The sequence below is a fragment of the Nematostella vectensis genome, chromosome 15, assembly GCF_932526225.1.
Source record: "Nematostella vectensis chromosome 15, jaNemVect1.1, whole genome shotgun sequence".
Classification (NCBI taxonomy): domain Eukaryota; kingdom Metazoa; phylum Cnidaria; class Anthozoa; order Actiniaria; family Edwardsiidae; genus Nematostella; species Nematostella vectensis.
Window position 1 is genome coordinate 5,606,452 of NC_064048.1, and position 25,883 is coordinate 5,632,334.

The 25,883-nt window shown below is 40.5% G+C and overlaps 3 protein-coding genes and 1 long non-coding RNA gene across 4 annotated transcripts in view; 3 read left to right on the forward strand and 1 right to left on the reverse strand.

Annotated features, from left to right (window-relative positions):
• The window catches only part of LOC125560670, a 33,880-nt gene extending 13,088 nt beyond the window's left edge, over nucleotides 1–20,792 (reverse strand). Inside the window, exons 1-2 of the long non-coding RNA XR_007306752.1 lie at nucleotides 20,557–20,792; nucleotides 7,343–7,445 (exon numbers count right to left, since the gene is read on the reverse strand). This is a non-coding gene — a long non-coding RNA (uncharacterized LOC125560670). The remainder of the gene's footprint in view (nucleotides 1–7,342; nucleotides 7,446–20,556) is intronic.
• Nucleotides 2,612–9,930, forward strand: LOC5522208 (integrin alpha-X). Its single transcript, XM_001642029.3, has 2 exons — nucleotides 2,612–2,769; nucleotides 7,245–9,930. The coding sequence occupies exons 1-2, from the start codon at nucleotides 2,661–2,663 to the stop codon at nucleotides 7,958–7,960; spliced, it is 825 nt and encodes a 274-aa protein (XP_001642079.3). The 5' UTR covers nucleotides 2,612–2,660; the 3' UTR covers nucleotides 7,961–9,930.
• Nucleotides 11,655–18,912, forward strand: LOC5522207. Its single transcript, XM_001642028.3, has 2 exons — nucleotides 11,655–12,024; nucleotides 17,689–18,912. Exons 1-2 carry the CDS (start codon nucleotides 11,919–11,921, stop codon nucleotides 18,441–18,443), a joined length of 861 nt encoding a protein of 286 aa, XP_001642078.3. The 5' UTR covers nucleotides 11,655–11,918; the 3' UTR covers nucleotides 18,444–18,912.
• Nucleotides 20,793–20,807: 15 nt separating the features above from the next.
• LOC5522321 (cuticlin-6) lies at nucleotides 20,808–25,503 on the forward strand. The gene is made up of 4 exons (XM_032367658.2): nucleotides 20,808–20,907; nucleotides 23,165–23,295; nucleotides 23,630–23,939; nucleotides 24,502–25,503. Exons 2-4 carry the CDS (start codon nucleotides 23,190–23,192, stop codon nucleotides 24,896–24,898), a joined length of 813 nt encoding a protein of 270 aa, XP_032223549.1. The 5' UTR covers nucleotides 20,808–20,907; nucleotides 23,165–23,189; the 3' UTR covers nucleotides 24,899–25,503.
• The last annotated feature ends 380 nt before the right edge of the window (nucleotides 25,504–25,883 follow it).

Sequence of the window (25,883 nt, forward strand, 5' to 3'; positions counted from 1 at the left end):
GATATCGCTGGTATTTGAGAGCCCTTCCCCTCGAACCGAGGCTCGAACTATATTTATGCGTCCTTAGTGGCTATGACTACCAGCGGACACACTGAATCTTTGTACTATTCACTTTTCTTGATTAATAAGCAGAATGATACAAAAGCAATTTCACATAGATATAGGCGTTTGGTGATGGTCGGCTATACAAAAAAGCCTTTGAAACATCTAGATGAGTTTTATACAACTACACTCTTCAATCTCGCCTTGATTGGTCAAAGGTACATATGGTAAAATAGAAGGCACTAAACGCTTGGCTCGGATTTGCGCGCTCTCCTTAAAGAAACTCAAAAAACGTTTTAAATGTATAAAACAACAGACTTGAACATCAGTCACTCAACGCGACTTCGTCTCGTTGGGTACTTTGCGTGCTCATAGCACGTATAGTGATATCATTATTTGAGTATCTATTAGAGTACAGACGCATGTAAAAATGATATCTATTTGTAAAACAGGGTAGCAGTATCTAGAAGGAAAAATGGACTTGAGAAATAGCGCACAATTTCAAATTGGATATTCTTGCGTGTCTGATGACGTCAATTTGCGTGTGTACTCAGGAACTGATCAGAGCGCACGTTTAAAGCCGCATTATCACCAGTTTCCTTCATGAGGTCCGACGGAAACCTCAATCGTTGAAAGACAAAAGAATCTTTTAAAATCCGAGATATTAAACAGACCATCCGCTCTAAATTATCAATCACATCCTCAAAGAAACTTCCAATAGACGCACTGCTTTCAATATTTTGAAATATTTTTCGCGTTTTTCTTTAAAAATCATCGGATGTTGTTACGTAATCGACCAGAAGTAAACTGGTGACAATGCGGCTCTAATTAGCTTTAATAAGAAAAAAAATGGCTCGATGGTAAAAAGGCATATGTTTTATGTTTTATGTTTTAAAAGAACAGACACCAGTGCAGATAATCACAATTCGTAGATTAAAGCCTATACGTAAGGCGATTTTGTACCTTCGTATAAGTGAATTCAAACGCCGGCAATGGCCAGGAAAGTTGATTGCAAGTACCAGACGAATTAGACGTCGAGAAATCGGCGAATTCGCCGCCGCGGCAGCAGACAGCAGGCATATCAAATTCGCTCGTACGAGAGTACAAAACTGCCTATTATGACTTAATAAGAATAAAAAAATTCAGCACACAAACAAATGTAAAATTATCAGCCTTAGTGCTCCTTGAGCAGGATAATACCCCGTCAACCTTCGCGCATGATGCTATCCCGTCAGCCATTGCAAATTATGACTATCCCGTCAACCTTTGCGAACCATAACCATCCAGAAGCCTTTGCAAAAGCGTGAATATTTGCGTAGCGCCAATCCTGTCAACCTTTGCGCACCGTCACTATCTTCTACGCCTTTTCGCGCCGCTACTACCCTGTAAGCCTTTGAGAACCATAATTACGCCGTGAATGTCTGCGCACCGTAATTACCCCGTCAGCCGTAACGCATCGTAACTATCCTTCCACCCTTTGATTATTGTGATTATCCCGTTAGCCTTGACACGCCGTAACTATCCCGTAAGTCATTTCGCGCCGTGACTACCCCGTCAGCCTTTGCGCGCCGTGACTACATCGTAAGCCTTTGCGCGCCGTGACTACCTCGTAAGCCTTTGCGCGCCATGACTATCAATCACCTATTACCTCGTCAGTCTCTTCGCACTGTGACTTTCCCATCAGCATTTGCGATCCTTGAATACCCCGTCAGCCTCTGCGCGCCGCGACTGCTCCGTAATCCTTTGCGCGCTGTGACTATCGAGCACCTAATTACCCCGTCAGTCTTTGCGCAACTGTGACTATCCCGTCAGCATTTGGGCTCCTCGACTACCTCATACATAAAGCCAGTCATTCCAATCGGGAAGTAGGTTATGAAGGGGCGTGTGAAAAAGATGCTTTCTTCCTAAAACTACGTTAGGGCTTTATGCCAAGAATCGTAGAGCATCTAGACCGATGACAGACTTAAAATACTCACTTGGTCCCCACACCAGGCGATAGACCTGCTGTTACGCAACGAGAAAACCTAGAGGTCATCTTCGTGCTTGCTCGTATAAAGGTTTAATGGTCGCTACCGATAATGTGATTAGCGTTGTATCTTCTTAAGATCTTACGATGAGATAAAAGTTTTGTGCTAAGTCGAGAGAGCTAGTAATCCCTCTAAAATACGTTTTTTACTCGTGTGGTTCATAGGATTTAAGTACGCGTTGCATAATGTTTTATCACTCGAGAATTCATCTTGTTAACGGTGAAATAAAATTGTTTCCCGTATTTTCTAGAAAGTAAACGATGTCAAATAATCGACAATTATGGATAATAGCTATAAAGAATCTCGATGAGCGGAACTTGGTCAAATAAACATAAGAACAAAGAGCTTGTACAGACGATTAATAAACTGCCTAATTTCCACGCAGGATGTGTGAATCATTTGAACGCGATGATTTCTTTCTGGTCTTCGTGAGAAACATCTGCTGACGATTGATGACGGGAAAGCAAAAGCACGCATGAAAATCTAGGCTTATCGCGTGCCTTTTAGCGGATAAACTTACCGATCTTTGATAACAGGTAATGTGTTCTTATGGAGTTAACCATAGGCTTAGCCTAAGCACGCGGCATAACAATGGCGGTCGTCCGATATCTAGGTCTTCTTCTAATACTTGCGTTCTTTACAGGGCTGGGAAAGGGTGACATTTGGGAGACAGCGGGTGACGATACATGGCTTAGTAAGCGTAAGTAGTATTTCCGAATATTGCGTGAGTTTTTAAAATACGATTAAGTTTGAAATTTTGGTTACATTCATGTCGCGCGTTGCTGTAAAGTTACTGCCCGGCTGTTATGGTACTCGGCGATACTTGCTGTTATTAAAGGGATATTTGCGAATGTTCTGTAAGCTCCGGATACAAATAAGACCCCGTCACACACAATCATACAACTTGTGTTAAACAGTTTTGAGATGAAAGAATATATCGACAATTAAACTTCTTAAATTGTAAGTATCCTATCAATGCAAAGTATCCTATCTCTTTTGCTGAAGTCAAATCCCTTACATTTCGCAAGGAATATTATCATTCAATAATATCAATAATATCATTCTCTGCACGTATTTCTTTATCGTGTTTTTTCATGATTTTTGGTTCTTGATATGACCAGGGTGGTATTTTGTGTTGACCTGAGATACGACGTCTGAAAACAATATGGCACCCCTCTCCTATCAGTCCACATCCAGATAAATGATACACGAGGAAGATTTTACCAAATGGCGAAGCTAAAGAAGTTTGAGCAGGCGCCTTCCAAAGGAAGTGAATGCTTTTGTATTGATAAAGTCCCGAAACGCTAAAGAAAGATAAATGAAACCATAACGCGTGTGAAAATATGCAATTTTCAATTTTGTGCTGTGTTTTATCTGGATAAGTTACCCCCCCCCCCCCCCACCCCCCCCGCAGGATCGGCTCCATGTAGATGCAGCCTGTTATGCTGGTTGTAATTGTATTGTAAAAGCTCAGATTTCTAAAGGCACTTTTTTTGTTACGTGCAATATTTCGCTTGCTTATGCCTTTCCTTTCATCGACGCTCGTAGGACTTAATCCGCGCTTTTGCTGACACATGGAGATACTTGTGCCATGTGTTGCCATTTTTATTTCTTATCGACTATACAGTATCTTATCCTCCTTTCTGATTTCAGCTCTCCTATTAAGAAGGGAGGTAGCGAATAATCACTAAACAGATTGGTTTCCTGGCTATCTAAAGGGAGCGGTCATTAATTAATGGGGGGAGGGGGTGGGGGCGGCAAATTACAAAACCCTGGGCTTGAAGATTTTAACTCCCCCCCCCTCAAATCCAAGCCAAAAAAATCGTGACCCCCCCCTAGACCGGAAGCCCAAAAATTTGCAACCCCCACCCCCCTCCCTCTCTCTCTCTCACACACACACACGCAATGTTTATACTCAATAAAACCACAGAGACTTCATATACATACTAAGGCTAAGTTCAAACGTCGGATTATCCATGAGCCGTATTCAATGCAAATGCTTGCAAATGAAGATGAACAAATCGACTTGATACATTTGCACGCATTTGCCTTGAATACGGCCCATGGATAATACGACGTTTGAACTTAGCTGAAGTGTAGCTGAATATAACCTTTACTAAAATATAGATCAACTAGCATGGCAATTTTGTCCTATTTAATTAAAGTATGAACCTTCACTTTCGCTAGTTTAAGAGTGGCACAGAGATTAACAACAAATACTGGTGTCGCTAGAAAACGACTACGTCGTCGACAATTTTTACAAAGACATTTGAGTCCAGGTTTTGTTCAACTGATTTGAACGGGCAGCTTTGTCTGTCAACCATGAGATGGTTTCTCAAAATTAATTTATATAAAGACAAGCTTGGTACCTGAACAATATGGAGCTAGATATACAATAGTAGGAAACATTGTGAACTTAATACAATTTTCTTTTCAACAATGACTCTCTTGCTCAGTATTAAATTAAACCAGACTTAAATCAGACGCCCAAAAAATGTGACCCCCCCTTTAATGACAGCCCAAAAAGATGTGACCCCACTTAGCGCCCCAAAAAGCGTAGCCCCCCCCCCTACATATTTGCCCCCACCCCCCCCCCACCCCCAGTAATTAATGACCGCTCTCTAATTTGACATATTTTTTTTTCGGTTTCTTAACTGATACTTGAAAAGAGGGAGCTCTTTTCTCGGTTTTCATTTAATACATATATTGATTCCTAGTATATATCTGTTGGAAAAAGCGTTGTCAGCGCAAATAGCGAATGGCATGGCAAATAGCAGTTACACGATCATTAACGGTGTTTTATGGGCACTGCCATATTCGTGTAAGAATAAAGGAAATGAATAAACTCCGACCATACATCTTATATATATTTTTCTGCATTTGGTAGTAATATTTAATATCCATGGTACCGCTTGGTTGTAGAATGGCCCTGCGCCAACCGCCAATTCCGATTGCGCTAACAACGTTTTAGATTGTTGTATACTCAATTCTGTAACTCAATTCCTTTCTTTCTTGTAATCCGTCTTTTGTATTATCCCCCCTTAAGTCCTCTTGTGTTATGATGTTGCCTATCTGACCTTGGCTATTAACCAAGATACGAGAAAACAGCAAAAACACTTTACAGCTGGTCTCATCTGCAGAAATGTCGACTACATGAAAAAGGTTTTTATCAGTACATGCAATGGTCAAGGGTTTTCGATTATCTGATACGGTTATTTGAAGGAAGCGTTTCATTCTTTTCTTTATTGCGCGTTTCTTAAAGAGTTTTTGTCAGCCACCATTTTGTCACCCTAGCAAAATGCACCTTATATAACAATGCTTCCATTTCCATCGGCTGATTTGGGGACGCTATACAACAGCTGATTAAAGCTCTTTAATTGGTAGAGAGGGGTGTGGCCCAGCGAATACTGCTAAGCACAGTATCTCTAGCTCACGAACAGTACAAGGAATGCGATTTAATTTGATGCTAAAGAAGAAGCGCGAAGCAACCCCTACTCCTCCCCCTATATAGAGTTTACCTAAGCTAATCCTGGCGTGACTGAAGAGGGGTATCGCGAAAGAAAAACCACTGTTTTGAGACCATTTGGGGGATGCGAGGCTTCCAACCTATCCTGGAAAGATTGACTTAAAATATAGCTTAGAAGTAGGGACCACAGGATCTTAGTCTTAATCTTTTAGATGCCTTTCTGAAATCACAGTGATTTTTCACTGATGTTTCGAACATTAGTCCTTCCCCTCAGCAAAAAGGGGGGGATTGCTTGTACATAAGTTCTTAAGGGCCTAAACGTCAAATTTTCACTTCCTTTCCCTTTTCACTTCCTTTCCCTTTGGGTCCAGTAGAATTATCCAAGAAAATACTCGCATACTACAATTCTTTGATATGCTTTGGCTTTCTAGCAATTTCCCAAGTGCTCGCAACGGGATGGTTCAAGCACTCTTGGAATTAATTTGTCTCTGTACTTGATCTGTTTCTTCAAAATCTTATCTTATGCCTCCATAAGACGAGCCAGCTATCCTAATGAGTTTACCGCCTTTTACAAAACGAATCATTATCTGGCGGTAGATAGCGGGCAGGCAGTGCTGGCGCAAAAACCGTCTTTCGTCTTTACCCGCCATGCGCTAGTGACGCCGCTTGTAATAATACGTACGTGCGCATTACCTTGAAATAAAGGCGGAACTCTAAGAAACTGACGCAAATGATGAATTGAGTTAAATTTTACAGAGTTTGACTGACATTATACTGAAACATTGAAGAGTGTCCATTATATTGCATTAATAGAATTGTTCATTTCCATCGGTTTATTCTAGCGGGTAACCAACATATTTTCAATTAAATAACGTCAACCAGACTTCATTCGTAGATTGTTATTTTGAAGTCCGCACAATGATAAACAGTAAGAAAGCTAGGGAAGAGGTATGGGAGGTCGATTTTTGTTCGAGTTATGGGAGGTCCAAGTTGCTGTGACTAAGAAGGTGGATGTATGGCCCGGGGATATTGTTTTAAGCTTGAGTTATCGGAGCTGTGAGTAACCAGGGTTCAAAAATATCGGTGTATCAGACCAGGCGCACATCATCAGCATTTATCATACCCGTCATATTAACCCCGTAGGCAATTCTCGAGTCCCGCAAAAGGCGACTTTATTAGCACTAATATACGTTAAGGTCTAAGGGTACTTATTAAAAAACATTCTGGCGATTAGGGGCTATTGATGTTTTTGTCTGGCGTTGATGATATCTTCTGATTAAAAATGAGCCCAAAATTAAAGAGTCTTAGGATGTGAAGTCCGCTGAGCAGCAAGGTTTAAAGTTTTTGCTATCTATTTTTGCTAAAGCGAAACGTTATATAGATTAACAACATTTTATAACATAAACAAAAAGAGATTTGAAAAGCCCGTTCCCGTTGGAGCATGATGATTCCCGTTCCCGGTAGACAAATCCCATTCCAAGTAATCATTATCCTGTTTTCCTGGCTTAAAAAAATTAGGCGAATCCCGGATCACGTTTTAACCCTTCAGGACACTGATAACATAAACGATGAAGAAATTCGAGTTTGTTATGTGATTATTGATTTGAAGGAAGCCGCATTAATAGTAATTAAGCTGCAGGTTCACCTTCAGCATAGCTAGGAGTAAAACATAGGAACTGTTACTGAAACCTATCTGCTTTTTGTCTTAGGCATACAGATAGCAGAGAGAGTTCCACCACATATGATCACAGCACAAAGAATTCAGCGATTCTTTATCATCGATGAACCCGACGATCCGAGTACTCACCGAATACTCCGTAGAGCACCCGAGTTTCCGGGAGCCAGTCGGACGAAGCGTGATGTAAAAGCGTCGTTCTATGACGTAATATTTGCAGTTGACAGCTCTGGGTCTATAAAAGAGACAGGTTTTAGAGCGGGAATAAGAGCATTGCGTATCCTCATCTCACGCGCCAAGCCAACGACTATCTACTCAGCAGTTTCATATTCTGAGCATGCGCACATTGAGTTTTCATTCAAAAGTCCCAAGGAAGCCGTGTCGCTCCTACACAGTGCCCGTTTCCTGGGATTCCGAACAAATACCCAAGACGCATTGCGGGAATGCAGGAATTTATTCACCAATAAGACATCGGGAGTGCGCATGCGCAGCCACAAGAGGGTGCTGATTGTTACTGACGGGCGCTCAAATGTTGATAAAGAGCTGACTTTGTACCAGGCCTTCCAGCTTAAGCTTATGGGTGTAGAGGTGTTTGTAGTCGCTGTTGGAAAGTACATAGAAGGGATTGAGGAGATCTTAGGAATGGCAAGTTCATTTGAAAAGCACCTCTTTCGTGTCGAGTCACTTGCGGGATTCGCGCGGGTCGTTAGGATGATTCCACCATGGCCTTACCGCTCCCGAGGAAACTAAGATAGAGTGACTGACCGAGACTATGTGCGCTACTCATTGCGTGACATATATTATAATGGAAGTGTATCGCGTGACCAATTTTTCGTGCCATAGGTATTGCGTGACCAATTTAGCTTACAATAGGTATTGCGTGACAGAGACTACGTCTGTTATGAGTATTCCGTAACATAAGGCTACCATGCGACTGTAGCCTAGTCATTTGGCCGTTCTTACCCTTGCTTTTGTTTTTGTTTTTTCTGTACCAAGTAGGAGATTATCATATCAAGAAAATTTAGCCAAAAATTGTCGTTTTTCCCAGGCGCGGTCACTTCCATATAAAGAAACTAATATATTCCTTATTTGGAAAACCTGCACGGTTTTCCGTGCAGGTGCTTCGCAAACTTTGTAAATTGTATTCAGAAGGGAAAAACAGTGGCTGTGGCCATCTTTAATTAATGGAGGAAGCCTCTGAAAAGAAACTAAAATTCCTCGGTACCAGACCGCTAAAACGACAACGGTTCCTTCATATGATTACAGTAAATAACCAATCAATGGCGTATGCGTTTGAAAAGCTCACACAAATAGATGACTGTTTAACTTTTTTCTACATCAGCAACCCAATGGTCCACGCTTGGGCGTATAACACATAGCGCAGACGTCATTATATAAGCAGAAAGCTTACGGTCCCCACAGGAATAATGATATGGCGGGGGTTGGATACAACCCCCGCCATATCAAATGGGTTATGCACATGGCTTGTAGGGGAGGGGAGGGGGGCGGGTTTGACTCCAGGTTGTTGTCTGTATGGGGTAGGGCATGGTCATTTCTGATATGCATGTCTTTTCCAATTAGGGTAGGCATATCAATATTTGGGTGACCTTAAAACCCGCTCGGTCAATCTCTTGGAGGCCTGGGTCTAAGGACTTTATAGGATTAGTAAAATAATATTTGACCAAGCGAGCAAGTTTTGCTTAATAATTTTTGCCTGGAGTCTCAAATTTACAAAAATCAGTATTTTTTACCATCATATCAAACATATTCCCCAAGGATAGTTTCCTTCGTATGTATTGCCTTATATGGTCATTGATGCCCATATTTAGAAGAGCTAAAGTTTTCCCGCTCCCTGATCTCCAGAAAATATGGTGAAAAATGCTGATTCCTGTCAATTTGAGACTCGTGGCAAGAATTTGTCCAAAAACACCTGACAGCTCGGTCAAATTTTTATCTCACTAATCTTGAAAAGCCCTTAGACCCAGGCCTCCCAGAGATTGACCGAGCGGGTTTGAAGGTCACCCAAATATTGATATGGTTTTCTGGAGATCGGGGAGCTGGGAAACTTTAGCTCTTCTAAATATGGGCATCTATGCTCATATAAGGTAATACCTACGATGAAAAATATCTGTGGGGAAAATGTTTGATATGGGCTACGAGCCCATGTGCTGCCACCCATGTACCAAAACAAGTGTGATATGTACGTGTTTTCCTGTATATAAAGAATTTCCTCCGCCCTATAGTTCGACAAAGTAATATAAGTTGAAGTAGGGAAGTTCGTTTAAAAAAACATATATGCTCTACTATTTTATTATAGCTCTTCTTATACACACCCATATAGGTACGAACTGCTTCGCCTAGTATGCACATTAATTAATAAACGTGAGTTAGTTTGTGTGCACTGTCAGTGAAAATGGGACCACAGACCAGCGTTTTCCCTGGAACTCGGTAAGGATTGACGTCTTTATCTCAGGAAAAAAAGTGCAGTTTTAAGTACCCGATGTATAGATGTCTGGGTTATTATAGACAGAAATGCAAAGCTCAGCTGTACTAGTGTACTTACTATCGATAGTAAGCAAGCAAGGCTCAGGCCTTTAAAATGAAAATCAAGCAAGAAAAGAGCACCGCATTCGTCTTTGAAGAAAACAATGAGAGTAGCAAAACTGACTGATAAAAAAGAGGAACAAAGCCTCTCCCCACGCATATCAATAAAATTTAGCCAAAAATTGTCGTTTTTTCAGACGCGGTCACTTCCATATAAGGAAACTAATATATTCCTTATTTGGAAAACCTGCACGATTCTTGTCATTTTTAGGGCTGCCGTACCGCAGGTGCTTCGCAAACTTTGTGAATTGTATTCAGAAGAGAACAACAGTGACTGTGACCATCTGTAGTCAATGGAGAAAGCCTCTGAAAAGAAGCTCAAATTCTTGAGTACCAGACCCCTAAAACGACAACGGTTTCTTCATATGTCAAATATCAAATAGCTCCTATTTATTAGCCCTATTTTTAAACAAAGACGTAAATTACAGGACTTATATAAACTTGCTTGCGGCATTTCTTAAAGCTATCCATTGCTTAGGCGTTGTGACGACAGAGAAGTGTTATTAGATGTAGTCATTGCGCCCTAGGCCTCTTCTGGAGAACAATACGAATGTCACCATGCTCCTAATGTTACTATGCACGCACATTCAAATCTGGGCAGACAAATTAACAGGGAAACCTTAATAATACCTCCATATTGCAGACATTTGCCAAAGTCGTGATTTTATTGCTAGTAATTTGAACCTAGAGCAGGCGTACAAATACTGTACATATTTATTGATAATAAAGGCACCATTGCCAAGCAAATGGTTGAAGTACTTTGAAGCTTTTGCCAAATTTGTCATGCAAGACCCTAACATTTCATTTGCTATTTCATAGCAAAGCAATTGTGATGGTAAGAGCGCGCTTAAAGACGCATTATGGAATGGGCTAGTTTAATGAAGATAGGGCTGTCCATTGTTTAGATACAACAAGGAAGATTTTTAAAACCTGTGCATTTGCCTTTAATTACAAGGCCAATGTAGAGGATTCAACAGGGAAAAGGACCACTTTTATGTGACATCTGCGTCATTTGGGGACTATCATATACTTTATTATTGTGTGTTAGCCATCATATGGCTAGCTTTAATTTTGTCTCAAAACTTAATGAACTTCTACGTATGAAAACCCCATAAAGAGGTCATCATTTAGTTATCTAAAGACACACGCGCACTTGTAGTTTCGCGACCTTGTTCTATTTTGAGGGTCTTAAGGTTCTCGGTCCACTTTAATTAAGATGACAACTGAGCTTGTAAATACATCAGTTTTTTTTTCATTCAGACAATCAAATGATCAATCATAGATGGCGAGTCAAAGGTTCTGTGATGAAAGTAATTGCCTAACAGCTATATTTCTTTGAACAACTCAAACTCTCGGTGGCAGCCCACCCCGGCTCTTTGATCTCGTTACACACTTGGATATAAATCGACAATTGTCCTAACAATCCTATTGTCCCCTATAGTTCCTATCCCCACCCTAGCTACAAATGTGAACTCGAGAACATAGTGTCAGTATAAATTGTCAAGTCCTCAACATACATCCATCCCACAACACCACACCAACATACATCCATCCCACAACACCACACCAACATAATCCATCCTACAACACCACACCACACCAACATACATCCGTCCCACAACACCACACCACACCCCAACCTACCCCACCCCACCCCATTACAATAAACGTCCCACCTCTTGAACCTCTCGCGCGACATTCAAGAGCATTCATTGTGAGGATTTATCATCAAGTCCTCACAGACAACACAAGCTTTGCCAAAACTGCTTGATACCACAACCACAATACTCCTAAACGCGGTATCCGATGACACGAGGTCACACATGAAGAAAAACAGCCCCTAGGGGTGATCTTCAGTTCCTAGCGCTTATCATCGACGGGTAGGAAGTGTGAATCAAAGCATGTTATAAGAGGATACCTCTCTTATCGGTCTACAAAAGCTCGCTAGAAATCTCGTCAGCATTCTAGTATAAGTTTCATTTAATTATCGACAGCCGAGTTATTGGCTATAAAAGAGTCGCCAGAGCCGCTTAAGATAAAACAGCAACGTGTTAAAGACACGCATTTATCGAGCTTCTGAGTTGCGAAGACGCAAGTTGTGAGTATGAGTATTCGTACGGTGATCTCCCTTCTCGTGTTCGTTGGTGGGTTATGTGTTGCGGTTGGTAGCATTTGGGAAACTGCCGGAAGAGGAAGAAGTCCTTTTAGCTGTAAGTACCACGAGACGTTTAAAGGACTTTATGGGTTTGTAAAACGATCGAAAGATAAACGTTTGTAAGTTTATAATAAGAGGGGGCCGGCAACAATGGAACGCGAAAAAAAAAGAGATAAACACGGTAGATCTATTTTGTCAAAAACGGCAATAGACGAATCTCGTGCAAAAACATTCCAAGCTCAAACATGGTTATTGTAAAAACGGTTTTTTTATTGCAACATCTCAATATTTCAAAACCAATTCAAGAGAGCTAGAGAAGTTAGGGCCTAGTAAATATGTTTCCCGTCTTCAGAAGTATAAAATGTTATAAAGTCTGTTGTCTAGCTATTTGGTAAGGACTTAAAAAGAGCATTCAGTATTTTCACGTAATACTCCACTAATTTATTGTTTATCATCTAAAGGGAACTAGAGAAAGTGTTGAAATCTAGACAACTGATTCTGTTATTAAATTCTCGACTTTCCAATCGCGTCAATGCTGAGTCCAAAAAAGCGAGATAGAGACCGGGCGAGTTGAGCTCAGGAGGGGGAGGCCAACAAATACCTCCAAGTTCTTCCAGCTAATTGGCACATCGTTCATCGTAAATTGCTTAGTATTTCTCAGAATTAAAAGGATTTGGGGCGGGTCGGGGGACAGGTCCTGTGTAGTGTTTAATTCTTTCCTGAGTGATTGCTGATACTCTTATTGGATAGCTGACAAGGCACAGCTAAGCTCACCAAAATAAGCTTACACATTCGCCTCTAAATGCTCAGAAAATAGTTGTCCGTCCTTGGTTGACTTATCAGATGGCGTACTTTTCGTAATAGGTTTATGATTACAAACATAAGTATTTCAAATTACTTTCATCACAAAACCTTTGACTCGCCATCTATTATTGATCATTTGAGTGACTGAATGAAGGGGAAACTTTAGCGTGATGTATCCACAAGCACATTTAATCTCTTAGCTCGAGAGGACTCCCACACAGCTCTCAGCCTATAAAAAACCCAACACCTGACCCTCAAAATAGAGCAAGGTCGCAAAACTTCAAGTGCGCTTATGGCTTTTGTTAACTAATTGTTAAACTCTTCATGTGTTTTTCATAAAGACGTTTATCGATGAAAAAATCTTTAGAACTTGATTAATTTTTTGAAACATAGTTCTTATCCAATCATTTGTCCTTGGGCAGTGTTTTCATTGCCCTTTTTAAGGTGGTCGCAGCCAATGTTCGCATGCTCGACAATTTGTCACTAAGAAAACTTCTTCGCTCCTGCGAATTTTTTTCTGTGCGTTTCAACGAAACTATTTAGTAGCTTTTTTCATTTGCTCGAGACTATTTGGTAGAGGTTTCCGTAGATACATAGACATGTTATATGTATGTTTAATCACCGTTCACAAAATAACTCGAGTCTATGAGTATCCTCGATTGCCCTCTTCCTAACTTTGAGTGGCATCGCCTCTTGAGTTTATCTGCGTCATAACATTAAGGAAGCTTCAGATCAGCTTATTACTCGTATTTTCCTCAAACTAATTGGTTTTCAAGTAAAAAGATTTCCGGAGTATTGCGTGTACTTTCCTGTGTTAGGGGAAGATGCGCTCGAAGTTCTTAGATCATCACGCATACAGGGGGAAAATGAAAATAAAAACGTAAATGAGGGAAACTGAATTGCTAACCTCATCAAAATAGGCTTAAACATTTGCCTCTAAACGCTAAGAGTAAAGCTTATTGCAGGCCCGTACCCAAGGGGGTGCAGGGGTTGCGAACGCACCCCCCCCCCTCCACAACAGCCCAAGGTCCACTTTTGGTTCCCAATGGATGTTCTATTTGTAGACAAAACCACGAAGCATAAGCTAGATCACTCTAGTACGTAGCCAAATCCGACAATAAACGTTCTGTGGAGATACTGCAAAGGCATGAAAAAATCCCATTTTGTTTTTTCGGGGATAGTCAGATTAATATCAGAGAACTTATTACCTCCCCCCCCCCCTCCCCTCCCGGAAAAATTAGTTACATTTTTTCGGATTTCCTGGGTACGGGCTATGGTCACATTCAATTTGTTAAAACCTATTTTTCACTGCCCCACCCACCACCATGACTCACGGCACACACGGCTTACTTTGAACATCGCTAGCCTTTAACACACGTATATCTCAATTGATAAAAAGGAAAGTCACATAAGGTATATAATATAACATCCAAAGCATGTTATTCGACCACATCACAAAACCGCATAGATTTTTTCAGTTAACAAACTAACAACAGTGCTGACAAACGACATCGATGATTTGAGGAGCCCCGCTGTTCATGTGGTTTTAGTTGTTGGATGGCGATAATTCCTCGATAATAGGCGCTTTAAACAAGCCCCAGGGAGAGGGCGATGGATGTTTTCTTAAATCAAGGGAATTTAGCAAAGAATCTCGTTTTTTTTTTCAATCGCGATCTCTTCCATTTAAGCGAAGGTGTGATTCTCTCTTGAATACCTGCAAACTCGGCTTTGTAAGCTATTTTAAAAATCACTCTCGATGATTTGGATGAATCAGTACCCAAGCTTTTTCAGGGCTTTTGCGCCTTAAAATCTATCAGAGCTCACAGGCAGGCTACATAGAATATCTGTCCACTTATTTGCATTTCCCTTGTATTTACTGGCTCTTTCTATATCGAGATGAAGTCCCATTGTGAACTCTTTGCGGACGGGTATACTAAAGTTGCTCCAAATTATGATCAAACGAAATCAAACGAACAAGGCTTCTCAACGGATTTTTCTTTGTGAGTCTCTTGAGCCACAGCCTAACAGCTTGAGGGAGGTGGGGGAAAAGGGGGGGGGGGGGTGGGCTACATAGAAGGCGAGCGCGCCGGAATGCGAGGCATGATATGCTTTTTCATCGTTCCATACGGTATCAATAACTTGCGCATCCTAAAACATGTTCACTTGCTAGCGAGTCCGTTTGTAGCCCCATTCTTTTGCTCTCCGACTACTCGCATTTTCTTGTTGTGATCATTGAGCCGATGTTTCATCGTCTCAAATTCCATGTAAAATGCATGCCGGAAAACGATGACAACATATCCTGATAATCAACCGATCTTGCGCCATCTCCCGGATGTACACCCGAGAATATAATGTCACAAACGGAAACTGATTTTTTTAAACCGCAGTCTGATAGCCTGTATCCAAAATTCTATCGTACTTATAATTTCTAGAACTTTACAGAATAAATACAAAGCTTTCTAAAAACTTTCTACAATTGTGGAATGCATTATGGTATATCTATAAAAAGCCAACGTTGTAAGTCCTCGAAATGTTCTGAACAAGATATTTTATTTTTACTTTTCTAGTGCTCGAATAGTTCAGTGTCAGATTTGCTCTCGTTGACATATCTTTTTGGTGCTTGAGAATTGCAAAGATAAGCCGTTTAATATGCTGTGACCAGTAATGCATCATAGGTCCCTTAGTCAGTCATTAGTCAGTCAGTCATATTTGTCAGGGAAAGTTGGCATTATTTGTTGTATCAAACGCAAAAGAATAAGTTCCTTTTTACAATATAAGGTGGCATTTATCTCGTTAAAGGCTGGCTTGGTTTTGATTGGCTTATTTCACAAAACTGTCAATGTGGCCACGATAGCACGCGTCGGCAGTAGCATAAAATGGCGGCGTGATTGGCCTTCTTTAAAAGTCGAGTCAAAACTGTGATACTGGCATGCTAGTATGGCTAGCTTAAAAGTATCTGTGAGCACGGGAGCGCGCGCGTCGCTCTTTAATAGGTACGACTAGAGAGAGCTGAAGCAGCATAACATACCATTCGTATGTCAAAAGTTATCAAAGTTCTGGATGATCCACCCTATAGTATAACGGATCTGATCAAAAATCTATATTTTCCAAACCCGCCTTAATAACAATTGATATGCTTTTTTTTATCAGTGTATAAGACTTCACATATCACAGAAAGAATTCCTGTAGAAAAAAAAAGTCCAAGGAAAAGTTACTGAATGATACAGAAAATTCGTTAAGAGGGAATAAACATCCGGGTTAGGTAATCTAAAAAAAAACAAACATTTGTAATGCTCACAAAGATCAGGAGTTTGCATACAGAGAACATAAATGAAAAGGGTTAAAAGGTGTTTTCTATTTTATACAAGGAAGTGCAATCACACAGAACCAGCTTTTTGTTTCCAAATAAATTTTTAACTAAAATTGCAACCCAATGATTTACTGCATTTCCCTGTCTAAGAACAATTACGCAGATTATTAATTATATGCCTGCCTTTAGACCTTACCGCTATACAATAAATGTAGCTATGGATAATCTAAAGGGCTAGCATTCTCGGAGGAGTTGACTCTGTCATTTAGGATCAGAAATTAGGACATAGAATGATAAGTAAAATCAGATGTGATTCGCAATGAAAAGGCATTTCTTTGCAATTTTTACATACAGGTGCTTTAATCAATTTCTCACCACACGCACTCTGCAACAGCAACGATTCGGGTAACACTTTGGTGTCCGTCGCCCGTGCTCGGAAGCGAGAAAAAGCATACATTTTAAAATTGTATTTTAGATGTGGTAGGATTTCTTTATAAGGGGGGGGGGGGGGGGGATATGTTCGCGGATCGGCGGATTCGGCCCCGAAATGCTCACGGATTACGGATTTTTTTTATTATTTCAGCGGATTGGCGGATTATGGAAGTACGGCAGATCACGGACCACTTCACAATTCGGGCGCGGATTTTGGATTTTGACTGCTTTGACGGTCCAAATTTAGGATTTAAAAAAAAATTCAATCGATGCTTTTCTTTATCTGTCAAACCATGCGAATCGAAAAAAAAAAAAATATGAGGATCCACAGATTTGCCCCAAAAATGTAGCGGGTCGGCGGATTTACATACCCTTATTCACCCCCCCCCCCCCCCCCCCTTTATAACAGCAGTAATTCTCGTTGGACCCAAACCCATTCTGCGTGCTTTATGCCACACAAGGAGCTCACGGCACGAGAACGATTTAAAACACGTGCACAATCCCACTAGGTCACGAAAACAATCCGGAGAGATAACGATTATCATTTATCGTCCGTGTAATCACCGATTTCCTTCCAAATAGAGATTGACTGATAGCCAGTGGAATAACCGACAGTATCATGTAGAGACTTTCCGGACTTAAAGAGATCAGAGCATATCATAATCCAGCAATGATTTGCTCTTTTAATGATAATGGCCACAATATAAACAGGACAGTTTTATAAATCGAAAGAGGTAGAGGCATTTAATACAATATTTGTCTGTGGAAATTTTAACGATAGACGTAATCATTGTAAGAAGATTAATAATGTATTTGTTCGGAGCTTGTTACATTTGGAACATAAAGAATGTCTTTAGTAACAGAAGTTTAAGGGGTTAGCGTCATGGTACTGCGCATGTCTGGAGCCAGTGTAGGCATTTAATTGCCTACAAACAGTTCAAGTTTTAGCTGTCAATGCCTTGTTAAAATATTTTGCTATATTTTATTGACAACTATGTTTATTGACAGTTTATGGTCATTTCCTTTGAATTTAGCAAAAGCTCATAAGTCCATATTAGAATTTGACTAAAATTCATTGTGTCCGGGCCGGAATGCTATTGCAAAGCTCTTAGCATGACACTGCCCTTTTAATGCTGCAAGGTCATTGTTCTAATATGCATGACTCGATTGCAGATCTTCACCGCATTCCAAGCAGAAAGGAGACAGCAATGAAAATTGCACGAGACTTTCTCGGGTTCGACGCTGAGGCGCATGCTCTACGCCGAGCCAGGCGATCGCTGGACGACGATACCGCAGGCTCTCGTTCGAAAAGGCAAATGCCGCTGGATCAATATAACGTCGTCTACATGGTGGACTCCTCGAACTCTGTGCGCAAGCGAGGTTTTAACCGTGAGAAGGTGGCCTTACGTCTGCTGACGGAAAAAGCTCTACCTGGCACTGTATACAGCACGATCACATTCTCAACAGAGGCGGAAATCAGTTTCAGATACGCGAACAGATCACAAGCTATTGAGAAGCTTAACGACCTGCCTTACATGGCCGGTAAGACAAATACACAGCTGGCATTGAATCTCGCTGAGATGATCTTCTTTAACAACACATTGGGGCCTCTTAGACCCGGGCGGAGACGGATTTTGATTTTCACGGATGGTCAGTCGAACGTGAAGGAGCAGATGACACTGTATCGCGCATTCCGGCTGAAGAAACGTGGCGTGGAAATCTACGTTGTGGCAGTGGGGAAGTATCTTTACGGTATGCACGAGATCATTGGGTTAGCAACGTCGTCAAGTCACCATCTTTATCGAGTGCGGAGCATGAAGGACTTTGTCAAAATCGTCCAACTCATTCCGAGATTTGAAGAGTTCTTGTATCATAACAGCGAGGGCAGGGACTTTGAATACATTCATTTCCCAACACCGAAACCATAGCAATGGTTTATGTTGCCATAACAACGAGGAAAATTATGAACAGACAAGAAGTATTTCCGTTGCTCAAAGACAACTAAAGAAGTTGCAAAAAGACCACCGTCGCTATATTAGACTTTGAAGCACGACGTTGTCATAGTGACGAGTGTAGTCATGACAACAAGAAAAAAGATCGACAAAAATTCATTCTATACACAAATTAGCTACACACGCTAAAGAAAACCTAGACAAATAGTAACAGTTTTGCGTGTTCCATTTGAGGACTAGGATAGCTTGGGTGTGTTTTGCAGTGAAGAAATATAATATTCTAGAAACAAGTCTTAGAAAATGCATCTAGAAAGGAAAACAGTAAAAGGAACAATGCATTTTACATGACCACTGACCGCTGTTTGGGTGTGTTTTGCGCATGGAAATTGTAGAATAAGCGCTACCGCCTAGAAGAAAAATAATATAATAAAAGAAGAAGAAAATATATATCGCGTTATTTTACAGCCGCGCATTGTCACCAGTTTACTTCCGATCGATTACGTATCAATCTCCGATGATTTTTAACGGAAAACGCGAAAAAATATTTCAAAATATTGAAAGCAGTGTGTCCATTGGAAGTTTGATTGATAATTTAGAGCGGATGGCCTGTTAAATATCTCGGATATTCTTTTGTCTTTACACGGTTGAGGTTTCCGTCGGACCTCCGAAAGTAAACTGGTGACAATGCGGCTTCAAATATCAAAAATTAGGACTAATCATTATGTATTTCGTATGATTACAAATATTACAAACAAGCCGGTAGAAAAAATAAACTAGGTGGTGTGAGCGTAGGTTTGATAGAAAGGGAAAAAGATAAACGCCAGGTTGAGTGGCATTTGTATTGACGTTATGGGTGTAACCCTTCGTCGAGCAAAGGAGAAAAGGGTAATACTCAAACCTTAGGAATATCTCTGTTTTAGCAGTGGCGCAAAACAAACCATTTCAAACTTGTGTTTATTTATTCCACTATTTAGAATGTAATGCAATTCCCTGTAGGAAAAGTCGTAAAGCGCAAAAATGAATATATTATTGTTACAGCTTGGATTGAAGAGATTTGTAGGCTTGGAAGAGATTTGTAGGCTGGCATATTTGTGCATGTTTGTTGAGTAGAAATCTAAACATAATATGAAATGCTCTCTACCTTTGGAAGATAAAAGAGACCTGAGTTCATTGCACTTAAAATACATGGAATCTTTTTGAAAGCCCCCCCCCCACACACACACACACACACACACTGCAACGTGTGTCTTTCGCTTTCGGGGGTGGTTATATTTTTTCAGAAAACTCACCCCCTTCTCCTCCCACTTTTTCGGATTTCGCCCCGCCACCCCCCTCAAGAAATATCCTGGGTATGGGCCTGTTTATTCTGCTCGCGCGAAAAATAAAGCGCGCGAAAACAAAATCCGCGAACTTTAATCTTGCCAAATATGATGGATTTTTTCCGCGGTCGCGAAATTCAATACTCACGAAATGTGCCGAGAAAATTTAAAAGAAAAAAATATGTTTTGTTTTTAGCGTTCGCCTTGTCGCCTTGTTAGCTTTTGCTTGACTACCTGGTTACGACTGAGCATTCCGCACCCACCCCCCCCCCCCCCCACCTCCCCAACTACTAACCCATTACACCTGAAACAAAGTGCCTTTCTCTATGTTTTTTTTTAAGTTGGTCTTCTCTTCTCAAGTCCCGGAAAACAAATGCTCTAAGATGCGGAGGGGGTTATCTACTGTAACCATCTCATCCTGATTGATCAATCTTAAGTATTCCGCCCACTTCCTACACCTCACCTGAAACTAAATTCTCTTCCACCGTTCTATGGCAGCTTTTGTAGTTGACCTTCTGATTTTTTAATTTTTTTTTTACCTTTTGAAAGTAATTAAGCATGCGCCACCCACCTTCCCTCCCCCCCCCCCCCCCCCCCCCCCTGGGTCCCAAAAGCAAATGCTCTTAAGACAGAGAGGAGAGGGGATGTATAGTAGCAATCTGATCATGATATAGCCAGTGGAAAACAGTAAACACTGTGATAGATAAACATGTTTGTACACATGCTCTTAGAAGGCGAAGTGTGTGGGGGTGGGTGGGGGGCATATTTACCATTGGATATGATGAAGCAATCAACGTTTACTTTGGTAAGGACAGATAGTCCACTTCGTCCATAGTAATACAGTACATACTGCGGTGGCGCATACGTTAAGGAAATTAAAAGGACGTGCATTACTTTCACCAAAGTTAACAGCATGAGAAGATGAAATATGATCTTTAAGCATTATTCTCATAAATATTTTAAATTTCCTGAGATCATATAGACCTTACTTCCCGGTGAGAAAAACAGTGTGAGAGTGAAAGTTGAGCCATACTCGTATCGAATGAATGATATATTTATTGTATGTTCTGTCCGTGTCTAGCTTCCACGGCTTCGAGTGGTGTGAAGCGACTTTTCTGGAGGTACGTACATGTTTCTTGAGTAACATTTGTGGTTTGTGCAATAAGCACAAACCAAAGAAAACACCATAAAGCCACTGCCCTATAGTTAGTATATCATAGGTTTTCCGTTGTGCTTTCGACAATATCTTCTTTACAGCTGGATTTTTTTTCAAATGACTATCTAAAATTAAGGCTCTTTACCAAAGAATACAACCAATAAAGGCCAACGCCAGAGGCAGTCAAACGACCGGTTAAACGAACTTGAGATGCGTAGTTCGAGTTTCCCAAAACTCTCGCATTATGTCCAGAAAGAAGCCAAGGAACTGATTTCTCATAAAAAATGCAAGGAGCTGATTTCTGCCCTTAGGCAAAAGATAGTCTAGTGTGCAAAGAAAACATCTCCCCGTATTGTTACAGACAAAAAGCATTGCACTACTTATGTTTTATTCAATTATTATTATTATGTTTTATACTTTTCAATTAGTATTATCTATTTCGCCGCGAAATGTCTTTACCGTTGTCGAACTTGCTGCGGTTATAGTTGCTCATAATCTATCACTTTTTTTTATTTAACAATAACAATAAAATTACTAAACAAATTCAAGGAAAAAAGTGGCCTTTTATGATTTTTCTTAATTTTTTTTCTATTAGTTTATCCCGGCAGACTTATCCTTCGGCATCACATCCTTTTACGACGTTTACTTTTATAGCCCGCGCAACCGTAGCCTAGGAATAATAAATATTTATTCAATTGGCTTGCAATTTAGCGAGCATTCGAGCAAGGCATTTGGCGAGATTTGGCAGGTGAGCATGGCATTATTTTTGGTGAGCACGATGGGGGGGACAGTTGTAACCTCCCTAAAAATTCTGCCGTGTTCTTCATATTCCTTAACTGTTAAAGTGATCACGGTAGCGTGCGTCAAATGTAAAGAATGGGATATGTATCGTCAGTAGTGCATTTTCATTGTGCATATGATGACCACAAACCTCTTATAATGGCCGAATTTTGAGCAATCCATGGCCCACGTCAACTTGTAAGAGGCAACTGCGTTTGGCTGAATATTTTCTCTACAACAAGTAAAAAAAAACAAAAAAAAAAACAGAATAGAACTTTGGAGGGTAACAAATTCAGTTTGATTCAGAGAAGGTTTGAGTTATTGGGGGCTGATTGCAAATGTCTCTTCCTCTATGTTTAAGCATCCTGAAACTAGCTAAAAATGATTGAACTACTAAAAGAATTAGGCCTATATCTGAAGCACATCAAACACAGCTCGATGAGTTAACGGGGAATTCGAATTATTCACGCCCGAGCTGGTAGGGGTCTTCTGTCTAGCAAAAAAAAAAAAACCAAAGCAGCATTGTACAATGAGTTTATAATGTCTGGTAAAAATACCCCCAGCAATAACTAATAACTACTCCGCTTCACGTCCATAAGCAACATTTTGTGCATCGTTCACTAATGCTGAAACATTTTGTGCATCGTTCACTAATGCTGAAACATTTTGTGCATCGTTCACTAATGCTGAAACATTTTGTGCATCGTTCACTAATGCTGAAACATTTTGTGCATCGTTCACTAATGCTGAAACATTTTGTGCATCGTTCACTAATGCTGAAACATTTTGTGCATCGTTCACTAATGCTGAAACATTTTGTGCATCGTACACTAATGCTGAAACATTTTGTGCATCGTTCACTAATGCTGAAACATTTTGTGCATCGTTCACTAATGCTGAAACATTTTGTGCATCGTTCACTAATGCTGAAACATTTTGTGCATCGTTCACTAATGCTGAAACATTTTGTGCATCGTTCACTAATGCTGAAACATTTTGTGCATCGTTCACTAATGCTGAAACATTTTGTGCATCGTTCACTAATGCTGAAACATTTTGTGCATCGCTCACTAATGCTGAAACATTTTGTGCATCGTTCACTAATGCTGAAACATTTATGGAACGCTTTAGAGCCTGCTAGCCGTCTACTATTCAGAGTGTCGGATTTTTTTTCTCGAATATTGGGAAGCCTGTGGCTCTTTCGAAGGCCAAGGTGCGCTGGGGCGAGCTATTGCAAAATTCACGGTTGTCTTTTTAAGTCCCAACGTACGCCCATATGCGACACTTTCAGAAATAACTTTCAAGGAAATTTATCATATTATTCATATCAGTGTCACATTTTACGCTACTCTTGACAGCGAATGTCGAGTGTTTTTTTTTTTGTTGTTGTTGTTATTTATTTTCGAGGACATCAGATTTTATTTGTATCAATTTTTTTTCAGAAACCAGTAAACTACAAGGGGAAAGATGACATTATTTTATGCCTTGATTCTGATTGGTGGGGTGATGCAATGCAGTGCGCATGCTCTGACAGTAGAGCAGCTGGACAAACAGATTGAGCGCAAAGTCAATGGTGAGAATCTATTGTTTGTACTTTTTTACGATTTGTTTCTAATTTCTAATTCTTTATATTTATATATATCGGGGGGGGGGGGGGTGTTTGTATTCGTAGAGTGCATTTGAAATTGATGGAGCTAGTAAAATGAGGAGGGGTGTATGTTATCGGGTCGACTAAAACACAATCAATACGCATTTGGTCATGTACAAATATTTGGTTTCTCTTCACAATATCCCGTTTTTACTTTACAGCACACAAAAGTCACAGTAATAAATTTCTTAGATTGTTTAAGCGCCAAAAGAATTTGCAATGCTTATGATGTCTTATAATTTTTTACTTTACTTGTCAGCTCTCACACCGCCTCAGTCTAGCCAAACTATTGCTCACAAACTCATGTCCAACTTTCTTGGTTATGACGACACCGACGAACCATCGAGGCGAATCCGACGTGGGTCGGAAAACCTCGTGCGGGCTCGACGGAAGTCGGAAAGCTATAACGTGGTTTATCTGATTGACTCGTCCAACTCGCTTGGTCAGCGAAACTTCACGATTGCACTCAACGCGCTCAAACTGTTGACTAGCAAGTCCAGGCCGGGGACGCGGTTTGCGGCGATCACCTTTGCGGACACCGCTAGGATCAGCTTTCCTTTCACAACAAGGTAGGCTACTCACGCCGCCATTTTATGCTCTCGCTCAATGCGGAGCCACAAAAGCATCCATTTCCATCGGCTGATTCAAGCAAGCAACCAAGATATTTAAAATCATATATGGTCAATAACATATCAGACTTTATTCGTAGATTGTTATTTTGAGTTTTCCTTGGGAATAAAACGCTGTATTTTCAATGATAAACAATAACAAAGGAGTGGGTATTGACATTCTTTAACAAAGATACTTTCCATGAAATATCGTCAAGAACGTAAGACTTCATTTGTGTTTTTTTTTAAAGCTTCCTTGCCAAAAAACTGTATTTTCAATGAGAAACAATAACAAAGGAGTGGCTCGACATATCGGTGGTTGATTTACGGTGGTGTCAAAATACTTCTTGACAACGTTTAACTGGAAGATCATGTCCCTCGTGACCCTAGTCAGCCACACCTTTATTACTATTTTTATTTAATATTTGAATTGTCAGAATCTTTTCTTTGTTAAGGGAAAGTTGAATATCAATAAATTGTGAATAGAATAAAAAAAAAAATGAATAAATACAAATGTTTACAGGAAGGAAGCGTACCGCCAGCTCAGCAAGGTCCCGTTCATCGCAGGCACTACCAACACCCAAGAAGCTTTAAATCTCGCACAGCGAGAACTCTTCGGCAAAAAAAACTCCGGAGCTACCCCGGGAGCCATCGGACGGGTATTGATCATTACCGATGGATTATCGAATGTGCAGAGAAACCTTACGCTGTTCAACGCTTATAAGCTAAAGATGGCGGGTCCGGAGATCTACGTGGTGGCTGTTGGGCAATACTTGTACGGCTTACATGAGCTCGTCGGGCTGGCTTCGTCAACAGAAAATCACCTCTTCAGGGCGCAAAGCATGAGGGGATTGGAAGGTGCGGTGAGGCTTATACCTAAACCAAGCATGTACCGAAAGTACTACAAACACAGGAACTAAAAGATTGTTCACTGGTAATGAAGAAGGCACAGGAAAATAAAGCAGAGTAATGGACGAAGTGAAGGGGCTAGAAATGGTTAGGTATAAATAGGATAATTGGTATTTTTTATACTACTTGCTGTAGCCGAAATCAACTAAACCTCATTTTTACCAATGTCATCGTCGTAATCATCTTCAGCTTAAACATCATGACCATCATCTTGTTCCCATCATCAGCATCACCAAAATCAACATTAACATTATCACAATTTCTTTAATTATAACATCACAATTTCTTTCATTATAATCATCAGGTATTAATCATAACCAGCATCAATAACAGCATCATTGTTGTCACTGATGTGATCGTCTTCATAATCATCAACTACACGTCATCACCATCATCAACAACTTTATCACCATCATCAGCATCACCAACATCAACACAACAATTTTAACCCCATCATCAGCATCTCCAACATCAACAACTTCATTAACATCGCCCTAAACATCATCAGCATCGTCAACTGCAACATCACAATCATCACTAGCATTGTCGTAAACGTCATCCCATCTACCCAGGATTTCAAACGTAAACAAATAGAAATAAAAACCATTTAACTAGTTATAATGACTGTTTATTCTGTTTGAATAGCACGAGTGACTGCAATTAATTATCTTTTCTCATTCAAACCGAACACAGAAACTAGGAATACAGTAAGCCTTTGCCGCATTGTGCAACGTGCACTAGGTGGCCATTAACAGTGAATTAAATGAGGGTAATGAGGATGCAAACTACAGTAATTGACATGGACTTCTCTAGTCAAATAGTCAACCAGCAATTTTTACGTCCTTCGTGTACACGTGCTGTCCACACAAGAAACATTTACTTGACAAGTTTTCCGTGCGATGAGCCGGTAATGCCTTTAGACAGAAGCGATACAAAAAAATATATCAAAGATTGGCATCACAAAATGGTGCCTCTGACATAGAGACAGACCGTGGC

Coding starts and splice junctions, on each gene's coding strand:
- LOC5522321 (XM_032367658.2), top strand. CDS start 23,190: ATGACATTATTTTATGCCTTGATTCTGATTGGTGGGGTGATGCAATGC. Junction 23,296..23,629: donor GATTGAGCGCAAAGTCAATG/GTGAGAATCTAT, acceptor TTTACTTGTCAG/CTCTCACACCGCCTCAGTCT. Junction 23,940..24,501: donor AGCTTTCCTTTCACAACAAG/GTAGGCTACTCA, acceptor AAATGTTTACAG/GAAGGAAGCGTACCGCCAGC.
- LOC5522207 (XM_001642028.3), top strand. CDS start 11,919: ATGAGTATTCGTACGGTGATCTCCCTTCTCGTGTTCGTTGGTGGGTTA. Junction 12,025..17,688: donor AGGAAGAAGTCCTTTTAGCT/GTAAGTACCACG, acceptor ACTCGATTGCAG/ATCTTCACCGCATTCCAAGC.
- LOC5522208 (XM_001642029.3), top strand. CDS start 2,661: ATGGCGGTCGTCCGATATCTAGGTCTTCTTCTAATACTTGCGTTCTTT. Junction 2,770..7,244: donor CGATACATGGCTTAGTAAGC/GTAAGTAGTATT, acceptor TTTTTGTCTTAG/GCATACAGATAGCAGAGAGA.